The sequence below is a fragment of the Aythya marila genome, assembly GCF_965140915.1.
Source record: "Aythya marila genome assembly, chromosome: Z".
Lineage (NCBI taxonomy): Eukaryota > Metazoa > Chordata > Aves > Anseriformes > Anatidae > Aythya > Aythya marila.
This window is the reverse complement of record NC_139080.1, coordinates 20279383-20292224: the sequence shown is the minus strand read 5'-3', so window position 1 is coordinate 20292224 and position 12842 is coordinate 20279383. Positions and strand designations below refer to the sequence as shown.

General features: G+C 38.2%; 1 protein-coding gene across 12 annotated transcripts in view; it reads left to right on the top strand.

Annotated features, from left to right (window-relative positions):
• PDE4D (phosphodiesterase 4D) overlaps window positions 1-12842 on the top strand; it is a gene marked incomplete at its 5' end in the record, with an annotated part of 636111 nt that overhangs the window by 514045 nt on the left and 109224 nt on the right. For 11 of the 12 annotated variants that reach the window (XR_014319338.1, XR_014319339.1, XR_014319340.1 and 8 more), the window contains one exon: window positions 8385-8421. Coding sequence is in view for 6 of the 12 variants with exons in the window: in XM_082783123.1 (XP_082639249.1) it covers window positions 8385-8421 (37 nt within the window). Of the gene's footprint in view, window positions 1-8174; window positions 8192-8384; window positions 8422-12842 lie in introns of those variants that run through there. The other variant, XM_082783130.1, reaches the window with a different exon arrangement.

Below are 12842 nucleotides of genomic sequence, written 5' to 3'. Positions count from 1 at the left end.
CTTGAACTCCAGCAGCTCGTTGCTGTGACTGCTGCCCTGGGGAGCCTGTCCCAGTGCCCAACCACCCTCTGGGTGCAGACCCTTTCCCTAATGCCAGAGAGCAGAGCTCAGCGCCTGCCCCTCCGCTCCCCTCGTGAGGGAGCTGCGGGCAGCCATGAGGCCTCCCCTCAGCCTTCTCTGCTCAGGGCTGAACAAACCAAGGGAACTCGGCCACTCCTAGAGGGCCACACATATGTCTTGCCCTCTATACCCTTCACCAACTTTGTAGTCCTCCTTTGGACACTCTCTGATAGTTTTATGTCCTTCTTATTATATTGTGCTCCCCACAACTACACACAGTAATTTTGCGATTATTTTGTTTTGTTGGTGGGAAATCAGTTATGTCATAAGCCAAAAAAAGAATATTTTTGCATTGAGAAAGTTTGTTTTGATTTGTGTTTTAATTCAGGAGATCCTAAGGTGTTCTTGTATGGCTTTATGTGGCTGGTGAATACAGATTTATCTTTTTTTTTTAATGAAATTCAAATTGATTTTATTTAATCTTCAGACAGTACAGAATCATAGTTGGTCTGAATACTAAAACCTATTCATTTCCCAAACAGAACTCTCAGCTGTAAAACAGATCAATTCCCCTATGAAGACTTTTAACATCAAGTTTCTTTTTCTTTGGGGGGTAGAAATACTAGATGTTTGAAATAACATGCCATGTTACTTACTGCTCCTGCAGTAAATAAGGTAAACTGAATTGCTAAACATCTTTGGTCAAAGATTAAAAGCATGATACCAAAAATGATTCTTAGCAGGGATTTCAGAAATATTTGTACCAGTGTTTGCTACACAGATCTACTGCTGCAATGGAGGGGATGGAGGATGTTTACCTTCTGTGTGCACATATGTGCATGCAATAGTGAAGGATGGGAGCAGTGTGGAGAAAGTGAACCTTGTAAAGAGAAATTTGAAGGTTTCTGGAGAAGCTTCTTAGGCTGTTTTTTCCAGCTTACGCACAGGCCGAACTTATTTCACAACCCAGAAGAACATCAGTTCATGTTTCATCCCTCAGGGCACAAACAACTCTCTGTATGCTTGCAATGGTGCTCACGTTGTCTTAACTGTGGAGCTTGTTCTCTCAAAAAGGAGAATCTGAAATTCTGATGTTGCCTTGTTTTTCTTGAAGTCTTTAAATATATATATATATGTGTGTGTGTGTGTGTGTATGTGTGTGTTTAGCAGCCTTTAAGTTTGGTTAAGGGACTCCATTTTCTAAACCCTGAAGCTGAGAAAATCTTGTGGCTGGCTCACAGCAAGCTCTCTCAGGCTGGGAACTTACCTTGAGTAGGTGCTGTTTTTAACAGCTCTGCTTTCATTCCTTTTAGAGGAGAAATCTTTCAGCCTGCATTAGCAGAAATTTCCATGCAAAGTCATGTCTTCAGAAGTAACACAATTGTATCAGTTCTCAATGCTTAAACGTATGAAGCAGAGACAAGCAACCCAGTGACTTCTGCTTAAAATTAGTTCAAGGCAATACATTTTATTTACATTTGCAACAAGCTAAGAGTTTACGTGTGTCAGCTAATGCAATTTAAAATGATTAATAGTAACTCATTAAGCTGCACTAACTTGATTGCTTCCAGTCATGTGTACACACCCATTCATTAATTTTCTCTGACCTGAGCAGAAAACAAATCTATCCTTTAGTCACTGATGCTCATTTGTTTTGCAGCCTTGCTTAGAGCTAAATGATGATTTCTGTTGTATGAACAGTCCAACAATGGCACTGCTGAATTGGCCTGGACTCTTCTGATTGAGTTCAGCTCTTTTGTGGTTCAAAGTACTATACCATCTAGCTTAATATAGTCCTTCCTTCAACATAAAAAACAAATTTCCGCACTGCTGTAACTTCTTTTACCATGCCATTGCCACCGTGACACCCAGGCAGACTGCCTTCTAATTTTAGAAGGAAAATCACTTACACCAATGAAGCACACTGGCAAGTCCATGGTCTATTTCTATTTAAGGCTGAATAAGTCTGCTAGACTGAATACAAGCCAGTTGCTTGGAGTTATCGACTGTACTTCTGATGTATTATGGTAAGATTAAAGCATTGAAGGTTGATGGCTATTTGGAGCAATGTGAATCATCAAATCATAAAATAGTTTGGGTTGGAAGGTACCTTTAAAGACAACCTAGTCCATACCCTCTGTCTCCACAGGCAGAAGGGGTATCTTTCTTTAGATCAGGTTGCACAAAGCCCCATTCAGTTTGACCTTGAACAGCTTGGTCCTCCTTGAACTCTTCCAAATGTGCTGTGATGCTGTCATAGGAGATGAAAGTCCAATAATATTCCTGTAGCACATTATGTGGAATGGGAAAAAGTACATATTGTGATACTTCCAATTCTTTCAGTTAATCTGCTGATTCTGACTTCAGCCCTTGCGACAATCCTGAACTGATCTTCTGGATTTGACGGGTCTTGGTTCAGATGACTATCACTCAGATATAATTAGCTGCTCTTGTCAACCAGCAAAATCCCTTGTTCCTAGTCTTCTCGAAAGAACACATGCTGTGGTGTCATGCTGGGAAAGACACAGTAAGGTACATATTTAACCAGATAATACTTTCTGATACTGTGTGGATTAAACCTCAAGATCCTAATTTAAAAACACCTTACTTCCAACTGAATTGCATTAGCACACAAGATAAGGAGATCTTTCAAGACTTGGAAAAACAGAATTATATCCATTACAAACTAAAGGAGCAGCTCACTGTTTCTACTGTAATTCAGTTGGAAGTAAGATTGTAAATCAGGTAACCTAACACTGGTGACTACAACAGAGCAGACTCCATGTATTCAAAGTCTTCTTTCAAACCTGGTAAACTGTATCTTCAGAAACTGAGCTGCTAAGAAGGTCGCATGAAAAATTAAATCCGACTTAGCACCTCCCTATAAAAAATACTCCTTCTACTTTGAAAGTTCTAGGTGCATTAGTACATGACATATCTTGATGCATATTAGCCATGTGTTATAATCCACATTTGTTCTGGGCTGTCTTGGATCTCTGATTATAAGGAGGCCAAGTATTGTTTTTGTGCTCCATATGAAGCTAATTGGGATATTTGAAAACACTCAAATCTGCAGTATTTGCTAGTGAAATTTATGTTGGAGAAGTGTTTTTCTTTTCTTTTCTTTTCTTTTCTTTTCTTTTCTTTTCTTTTCTTTTCTTTTCTTTTCTTTTCTTTTCTTTTCTTTTCTTCTCTTTTCTTTTCTTTTCTTTTCTTTTCTTTTCTTTTCTTTTCTTTTCTTTTCTTTTCTTTTCTTTTCTTTTCTTTTCTTTTCTTTTCTTTTCTTTTCTTTTCGTGTTTCTTAAGTCTTAACTTAAATAGTTTTCTGGTAGTCCAAGGAGAACCACTATAACCAGCTTTTATTTTGCCTGGAATAATGGACCTCTCAGGGACTTCGGTTTTCTTTTTTTTTCTTCAAGTAGAAGACTGCATTCATCTTCATATTCTTTCATATTTTGTGTGTAAACAGTATGGATTTTCCCTTGCTGTTAAGTTTCATATATTTCTAGAGAGAATAATAATTAAAAAAATTAAAAATGCAACTGTGTGAAAATGGAGTTGATTCTTGTCATCATGTGTCAAAAGCCTTAGCTCTTTGCTGCAAAGATGCCAGACAGCCACTGTCTCCTAGGGCTTTTCAAAGTCTATTGGCAGCTTTATTCTTTCAAATAGACTGTGTCCCAAGTTTGTAATTGAAGAATCCAATGCAGATTATGCTAGTTGGCTTTAAAGATTGATCAGCATTCTCAGCCAGTATGTATCCTTGGGTGATGAGTGAGTTTTTCATTCAAACAGAGTGTGGCAAACCAGTGTGATCCTGTTTTAAAACGATATGGTGTCAACATTATTTTCCACTACTCTCATAACTAACACTATATAAATTGTATGAAGATTAACAGCAATTTTATTTCATAGATTCACAGAATAATTTATATTTGAAAGGATCTTTAGGGGTCATCCGGTCCAACCCCCCCTGCTCAAGCAGGGACACCTACACACCTAGAACAAGTTGTTTTGGACTACATCTAGACTCTTTTGAAGATCTCCAAGAAGGGAGATTCCGCAACCTCCCCAGGCAACCTGTCCTAGTGCTCCATAATGTGTACAGTAAACTGCTTCCTGATGGTCAGAGGGAACCTCTTGTGTTCTAGTTTGGGCCTGGTGCCTCTTGTCCTGGCAGTGGGCACCACTGAAAAGAGCCAGGTTCTGTTCTTCTTGTATACACTGATAAGGTCCCCTCTGAACCTTCTCTTTGCTTGGGCAAACAGTCCTAGCTCTTTTACTCTCTCCTTATATGACAGGTTCCTTCATCATTTTTTCAGCCCTTCATTGGACTCTCTGCAGTCTGTCTTCCACTTGTAGAAGGAAGTTATTGTGAATGTATTCCAGGAACCTCCTGGATTGTGTGTGCCCTGTTATGTTGTCTATCCAACAGATATCAGGGTGGTTGAAGTCCCAGGGCCTGCAAACTTGAGGTTGCTCCTGTCTATCTGTCTAAGAAGACTTAATGTGCTTGTTCTCCTTGATCAGGTGGCTTGTAGGAGAACCCCATCAAAATTCACCTAACCCAGCCCTCCCTTTAATTCTAACCCATAGACATGTTAATTGCTGTCCTGTGATTGGGATAGAAGAAACAAACTAATGCCAGTCTTGAGGCGTGGAAGGCAGAATTTGTGTACTTAGTGTTCAGCAACATTCATGTGAACATACACGTCTAACTTCTGACTTAACGTGGTACTCTTTTCTCTTCTCCAGAGTGGGGACCATCACAGGTTATACGGGGAAAGTTCTAGTATGTCCTGTAGGAAAGGTTAGGAAACAAAACCCAGAAAAACACAGGAGGACAGGCTTCATCACTTTAACATGGTGAAAAACCTGCAATGTTTTATACGATCATTGGTCTACTATTGGTAATTTGGACTGTATGTAACACTGATTCAACTTGTGTGGAGTGTTATGTAGTTTAACCTTTTGATTGTTTGTTTGTTTGTTTTTGTGGTGGTTAATTCGATCATTTAAAATTTTTGGCTATGTGAAAAATTATCCTACTTTCAAATTTATCTTGCTTTTAAAAAGTGAACATATGAACAACTATGCCAGGCATTCTAGTTAACCATTTTAACAGTGATGTGAAGAATTTATTCTAACCACAAAGGTTAACAGCTCTGTCTGAATTTATAAGCCTGTGATACATTGCACAGGATTACACTCCTCTTGTTGCCTCTGTATATAGGTGTGTGGCACTACCCTGTCCAGAATCCAAACAGAGTCGTCTATCAGCTTCTATATCATCAGAAAAGAAAATAGTACAACATTCAAAAGTTGTAGTGTCCTGATTCAGTACACTGTAAAATGATAGCACCTTGATTAAATCATATGTTCTTGCTCTTCTATACAAAAAGTAACACAGCCAGTTTGGACACTTCTACTCCTTTTCTGAACACTCTCACCTTTTCCAGATTTTCTCACCCAGTACGGACTGAAGATTACTCAACACACTATGCAATTGTTTTTCTGTCCAAGTTTGTCTGGCACATGCTAAACTACTTTGTGAAAACTGTGGATATCTGTGCTTTCAATACATCTTCCCCAAATAATGACAATTTCTTTAACTGTTACTCTTGACAGAAGGGGTATTTGAAATATGAAAGTGAAATCCTGGATTGGTTCCAGTGCATTAAATTAATATTTAATAATGTCACCTCTAATTAGCCACAGTATTTTATCAATATTCTCCAGTGAAATGCTATGCTGCAAAAGTTTAAGTAGAATAAAGTTTGAAATTTACAGTAGTGGAGTGAAGCTATTTTATATATATATATAAGAAATACATGGAAGAAGGTCCAGCAATGTGTACTTAACTGCCTCTTAGAAGTGCCTCAACATTCAAGGGATGGCAAACAGGGCCATTGAATTAAGAAGAGCAATGAAATACCACTTCCAGTAAGGCAGCCTACAACAGATGTTGAAAACAAGGACCATCCTATTTTCACAGTTTTGCCAATTGATGCTTAGTCAGTGAATTACTGATTGCCAGAGAGCAGAACTCAGCACCTGCCCCTCTGCTCCCCTCATGAGGGAGCTGCAGGCCGCCATGAGGCCTCCCCTCAGCCTGCTCTGCTCTGGGCTGAACAAACCAAGGGACCTCAGCTGCTGCTCATACGTCTTCCCCTCAGATGCTTCACCATCTTTGCAGCCCTGAACAACCTGAGTAATAGATACAGTGGGTAGAAGGAAGACTGACAAATTACTTATTTGACGCTTTAGGCTGTTCAATCTTCGCAGAAGCCATACAGATAACTAAGGTATAATTCCTTGCTTTGCATAGCTGGGCCTCTTTGTCAAAAAAACAAGGGAAGAGAAAATGGAGATCCTAACCAATACACAAATAGCAAAAACCTTTTTTAAAAGGGAAAAAAATCTGTTTTACTGTGGAAAGGTAAGACAGCTGTCACACAGCAGGTAATACTGTTTCACATAACTTGAAGACAAAGAATATATTTTTTATGGAAGTGAGGTAATATACATATCTACATTATGGATATTTAAATGAAGAATGAGAGAAAAGGAAAAGATACATTAGGCTTATCTTCTTTGAAACCTTTGTTATACAATTTCTTTATGACTTACTCTTCCACTGTTTGTGTAGCTATATAACATATTAAGCAATGCTGATTAGAAATGAAAGTCTTTTTATTTTGTAAATTATTACCAAAGAATGTGGCATGCACTTTTGCTGTGAAGGCATACTTGCCAAGATTACATCAGCCTGACCATAAGAAGTAACAATTTTCTTTCCTTTTAGTCAGGATCAAAAAAGGAAGAGGTCTGATCTTTCCATTACCGTGAAAATCTGTGTTAAATGCCACGTATACCGCCTTTAATTTCCACAGAAGAGTCATCAGTCTTCCTAGTTCTTTGCTTTTTCAGGAATGCAGAAAAATTCTATTCCACTTCTGATGGGAAGGTTGAGGATTTTCCTCCTTGGCTGCCTGAGGAAGTCATTGTTGTCAGAATGCTTCATTAAATGATATTTATGCAGAAGTGGTTGGGATACAGTGAAAACTTTCCACTTGACCGGACAGTGTGTAAACCTGATCCTCACACTAAACTGGAAGAAACATAGCACCATGGGAGTAACTTAGAGGCTTTAATTGTCTCATGAAACCAAATCCAATTGGTTATTATAGACATGATGAATCATCCCAGGGCATTAACAAGGGAGTTAATGACCATCTGGTTTTAAGAGCTCTATTCATTTTCATAGGGTCATGAAAACATCATGAAATACCTTAGACCTTGATTTGAAAATGTGTTATTAAATGCTCATACTTCATGCTTAAATAACCTGAAAACAGCACCAAAGCAATGGTATTTCTGCTGAATGATTTCAAGTCCAAATACAACTTAGAAATTATCATGGCAAATTCACTTCAGTAAAATACAGTCATATTCAATTTTTGTCTTTGGAACTTGTCTTTTTTTTTTAATCTTGATTGCTGCCATCTACTAGATATGATAACTGAAAACTCAAGTTTTGCCTCCCCACACAGTTCAGATGAGACTGGGCAGATACCCATGCTTCAGTCTCTCATCAGTTTCTTCCTGCAGTTGTCCAGTGTTCCCATAGCCCTACATGTGACTACACGTGGTACTTTGTGTGCAACTTCTATATTTTATTCATGAGGCAAGTGGGAATAACTTCACAGCATAAGCCAACGTCTCTGTGCAAGTGTTTCAGCACAGAAGTGAAGAAACCCCTCTTTTCCTGCCTCCCTTCTCTGCTACAGCACGTCATCCCGACACCTTGCCCTACGTCAGCCAGAGTGGTGTGGGTGAGGTTGCCACAGCAACAGCACACTCTTGGTTACACCCCCTGTAACTACATGATTGTGAGTCAGTTCAAAAGTTTTACTAGGTTTTTATTAGTCTGTGATGCACTGCCCAGTCATCTGCAGTTACTCGCCTGGCCCCTGCTCACAAACCTGCTAGCAACCCTTAATGTAATCGCTTTCAGTGTTCTCCTTTTGTCCTTTGGGATGAAATCTCTGCAGGTCTGCCCCATGCAGTCACCTGTCCAGAAAGCTGTGCAGAAACTGGTTGGTTCATCAGCCGTCCCATAGATACACAGGTAATTGGGCAATAACTAATTTGGTATTTGCTTTTCAAAAGAATCTGTGAAGCAACGGTAGTGTGTAACTGTTGAAGAGTAAACCTGGAGTAACCCAGAGCACACTGTAAAACCTCATTTTCTCTCTATAAAAGTAGTAGCAGTGAGATGACTTTCATTAATATCTAACTTACAACTCTGCTCATTTTTTCAGACATGGAGATGACTTGATTGTGACACCATTTGCTCAGGTAGGCACAGTTTTGCCTTATTTCTCACATGATCTTGCAACCTAAAGTCCAGGAGGCCAAAACAGCTCTTTTCCACTGTTAATATTACATAAGATTTATTTGCATGAAACAGGAAAAACCTCTCTAAACAAACACCCATATACCTTTGACTCTATTATGTATACCTGTATGCTCTATATCTTTTTAAATGTTTTTTCAACTATCTGAAAAGTGAAGTGCAAGAACACAAAAAACATGTTAGCTTGCAGGGTGTTCAAATATTGTAGCAGACAGTCATGATGAAGACAAACCTTTGTTCTCTTATTATACTGCTGTTTACAATTACAATGCCTTCTTGTGATTTTTTTTTTTATGCACACAATGTAAGGTAATTTTTAGATGCAAGATAAGCTTTACCAGAATACTTAAGTTCTTTTACAAAATCAAATCTATTTGATTTTTCTTTTAAGATTTTATGTTCTATAAAATAACAAATCAAAAATCTTAGTAATTTAGATCAAATCTAGTAATTTCGATTTTTAGCAGCAGAACTGTCTCGTCATGTATGAAAAGTAAATGTTGATATTCCTTGAACTCATGATAGGTACCCTGTAATAGACAGAAAGGAAAGTTAATTCAGTGAAAGTACAGAAAAAATAAATCTGGAAGTCATATGTGATTGAAAGTGAATGGGAAGAGAAATGTTGAGACACACAACAATTCCAAATATGAATAATGTGTCCAACTGTAGTCTAAATACACAAGTTGCTTACAGGTTGCTTACAGGTCTGTTGCATACAATGAATATAGGCAATTGTACTGTAACTTAACTGATAAAATAAATTTTGGTGTCCTTTTGGTTCATTTCAGTTTCATTACAGTTCAGATATGGTGTCTTCATATATAACACTGGTTGATTGAAACCTTAATATGAAGATTACCTTCATCTTTTACTAGCAGAGAATAGATTGAGTCTGGGCCTTTTCTAACTATGTTTTATGACTTCCCAAATAGTAAATATTCCTCAATAATAGAAAGAGAAGAAATTACCATACAAACAAACAAACAAAAAGGTAAAACCACTTCTGGGTTCCATTAGTTCCTCCGGAAACATAAAAACACTAACTCTTAAGCAGAGAAAAAATTCAAATTGTATGATGGTCAAAAAATCCAGTATTTCAGTTGAGTATATGTTCATTTTCATCTGAATTTTATTATAAATTTTTTTACAAATTATGCCACATAGATGAGACAAGTTATAGTACACCTAGAAAAACAATAAGTGTTACACCAGGCTTTTTTCACCTGGTAGAAAATACCCTATTTGTGTCAAGGGCAGCTTGGTATTCCTGTGGGCATAGACAGACATGCTTCAGCAATTGGAGCAGGAGTAGTCGCACCGAGTTGCTGTAATACATTTTGTGAGTTGTTTTTACTGTTTCGATGGAAAACCCTGTTAGCAGTGTTTTAAATCAACCTGTTTTCATTTGCGTTGGAGAGAAGGAAGAGAGCAGGGTGAGCTATCGCATCATATTCCCCAACATAAGAGGAATTGATAAGCACTTGAGAAATGGTGCCTAACAGAGGGGACACTATGTCTAATTATACTCTTCGGAAAAACTTAGTCCTTATCTAAGACTGATTTCAGTATGCAAAATCCTATCCTAGTGGGGCCTGTTCACAAATAACATCTGCAGATAAACACAGGACTCACCCCTCTGAAATACATTAGCAGCATTAGGATCACACACAGGACTTACGGAATTGTGTCCCGTATGCCAGTAAAATGTCTATACCTCACACAAAACAGCTTTTAGCTTTGTTTAATGTCCTCTTCTTAGTAAGAGCAATATTTCATCATGTAGATGCATTTTTGTGTTGTAAACAGCCAAAGCTTCCTGGTGACACCAGGTATTGGAATGTATGCTCCATTTATTTGAAAACATCCATATTTTCTTCCATTGATCAGGAAGGATGTTTCATCCAATCGTGAGCCACCAGGTGGTAATAACTCCAGTTTTAGCTTTTTGATTACTGTTCAGCACATTACCATGGCACTGTGGCTGCATTCATTACTGCAGGCAGCACGGCATGCTGTGTCCCTCACACAGAATCTGCCCCCAAGACAATTTGCTATTTTTACCAGAAATGAGATTCAGTAAACCAGATACAAAAATTGTCTTAAGTATAACATTAGTTATGCTTCCCTGGGTTATAATATAAAGAAACTGCTATAATTTAATTGTTAGAATTTCAGATTTCAAAATAAAATCATTTGAGTGATTTGAAATTGAATGACCAAATTTTTTATCATCAAAGAAGTTTGATTTTTTTTAAGTTCACTAATGACTGTATACAACTTAATTTTTGAAATTATATAGTTATTTAGGGATTAAACCTCAAAGAGATTTGCAGACTGGTTGCTTTTTTGCTCACAGATCTAACTCTGGGAACATTAAGCACAAATGGGAGCCTTGTAAACAGAGAAACTGTCATTTAATATATTTTATATCATAGCTGCATAGATATTTACACTTTGGCACAATAAATCGATTTGTTTGGCTGCACTGAATTCTGGAGCTAATGGCCAGTTTTAGTTGTCATTCTGACAATCTTTTATATTTATTTGGGGTCCTCTTGCTTTTGCAGAATGTGTCAAAATATGTATGCACTATGCTATTGTAGCAGGAATGCTGGGCAGATACTGCCCATTTTATCCCTGGACCTAACCTTACAGAAGAACAGATTTCTAACCTTACAGAAGAACAAATAGGAGGACTTAAAAGCTGAATAGTCCAGTCTCCGCTTTCCAGAAAAAGAGGGATTCATAATGTCTCAGACTGTGGAAAAGCCTAGACAATGTGAATAGTGGTGAGCATGGCACTGAGACTCCCTCACATCTCTTTGGGGACCTGAGTGTGGGCCCATCTAGGCTCATTAGCTTCCACTCATAACTGTCCCTGAGCAATCTAGCAGCTCTGCACACTCCTTCCTCCAGGACCCCAAGTGCTCAGTATCATATTAGTTCAGATGCAACTCATTTCAATGAGGTTTATGTTTTCACGTGGGATTGTGCCTAGCCTACTAACCTTTCTGAAACTGAGTCCCATGCAGCAGGTACAGTCATTCATTTCAGCCCAGCGGAGGCTGGGAGCTAGTAGGCATGGATGTGTTTGAGATGGCTCACTGAAGTCACGTAGCTACACTTGTGCTTGCTCCCAGTTCTCTGTGCACCTTGAATATGCAGATAATTTCAGTCCACCAGGGATTATTGAGGAAGAACCTACAACCAGGAATACTGACTGTTTTTTCAAGGCCTGAGACATCTCTGAGAGCCACATAGATATGTTTATCTAGTGCACTGCTTCCCATAATAATACTAGTACATACAAGCAATTGCAGTATCTTGGCACACATAGACCAGAACCCAGGCACACTGACCAAAGAAAAACAAGTGCCTGCAGTCACTAAAACATGTGTTTATTTAACAGACCCAACATTTTTCCTTTCCTGTCTGTGCACCTGCAACTCATCCTTTCCTTTTAGAATATTCTAAGACTTCAGCAGTTTTCCTTTGTATTTAATGTCTTCATTTTTGAACTTTTGAACTCTTACATCTTTCTCCTTCTTCCATTCCATGCCACATTTCCATCTGCGTATATCAAACATCTAAATATAACATTTATCACTGTCACTATAACCTGGGCACGCAAATTTGATGGCACAAATAATTATTTGAATTCAGTTCTGAATGTAGAATATGCGATTTTGCCTCCCAATCTCTTGAAAGAAAAATATAGTGGAATTAATTAGGCAATAAATTTATTATCTCAACACATTTAGGAATTACCTACAATAATCGCTTGAATACCTCCAGTGATGAATATCTCTAGAATATTTTATATTACGAGTTTTTCTTTCATTTTTCTCCAACACCCTTTCTACTTCACGTATAAATTCAAGTGTTCTGTGGAAAGACAGTTATATCTTCCATGGCTTAGACTTCTGAAAGCCAAATTCCCATTCCCACCTTTGTTAGTGTCTAAAATGCCAGCACCAGTTCACCAGGGAACCAGAATAATCTGTGCTGAGGAGAAGTAGTGGGTAACTACCACAAAGACACAGTGATTAATTTTGTTGCCTCCTCCCATTCGCAGTCTGATTTTAAGTAATTCATAGTTCCCTCTCTGACATCAGCTGAACTGCCTCTCCATAGTCAGAGAAGTATCCTGTTGTCCTTATGTAGTGCAAAATTTGTTGCATTTATCCAACCTCCTTCAGTGGGGAACACCTATGCCGCTTATACAAAAAAGACACTTTGCTGCTTCCTCTAGCTGCTGTCTTGCATAAAAATACGTCCAGAAAGTGAGTACTCCATTTCAATCATCTTTACCAATGTGTAGAGCTTGTAGATTTGTATCTACAGGCATTTCCTACCTGCT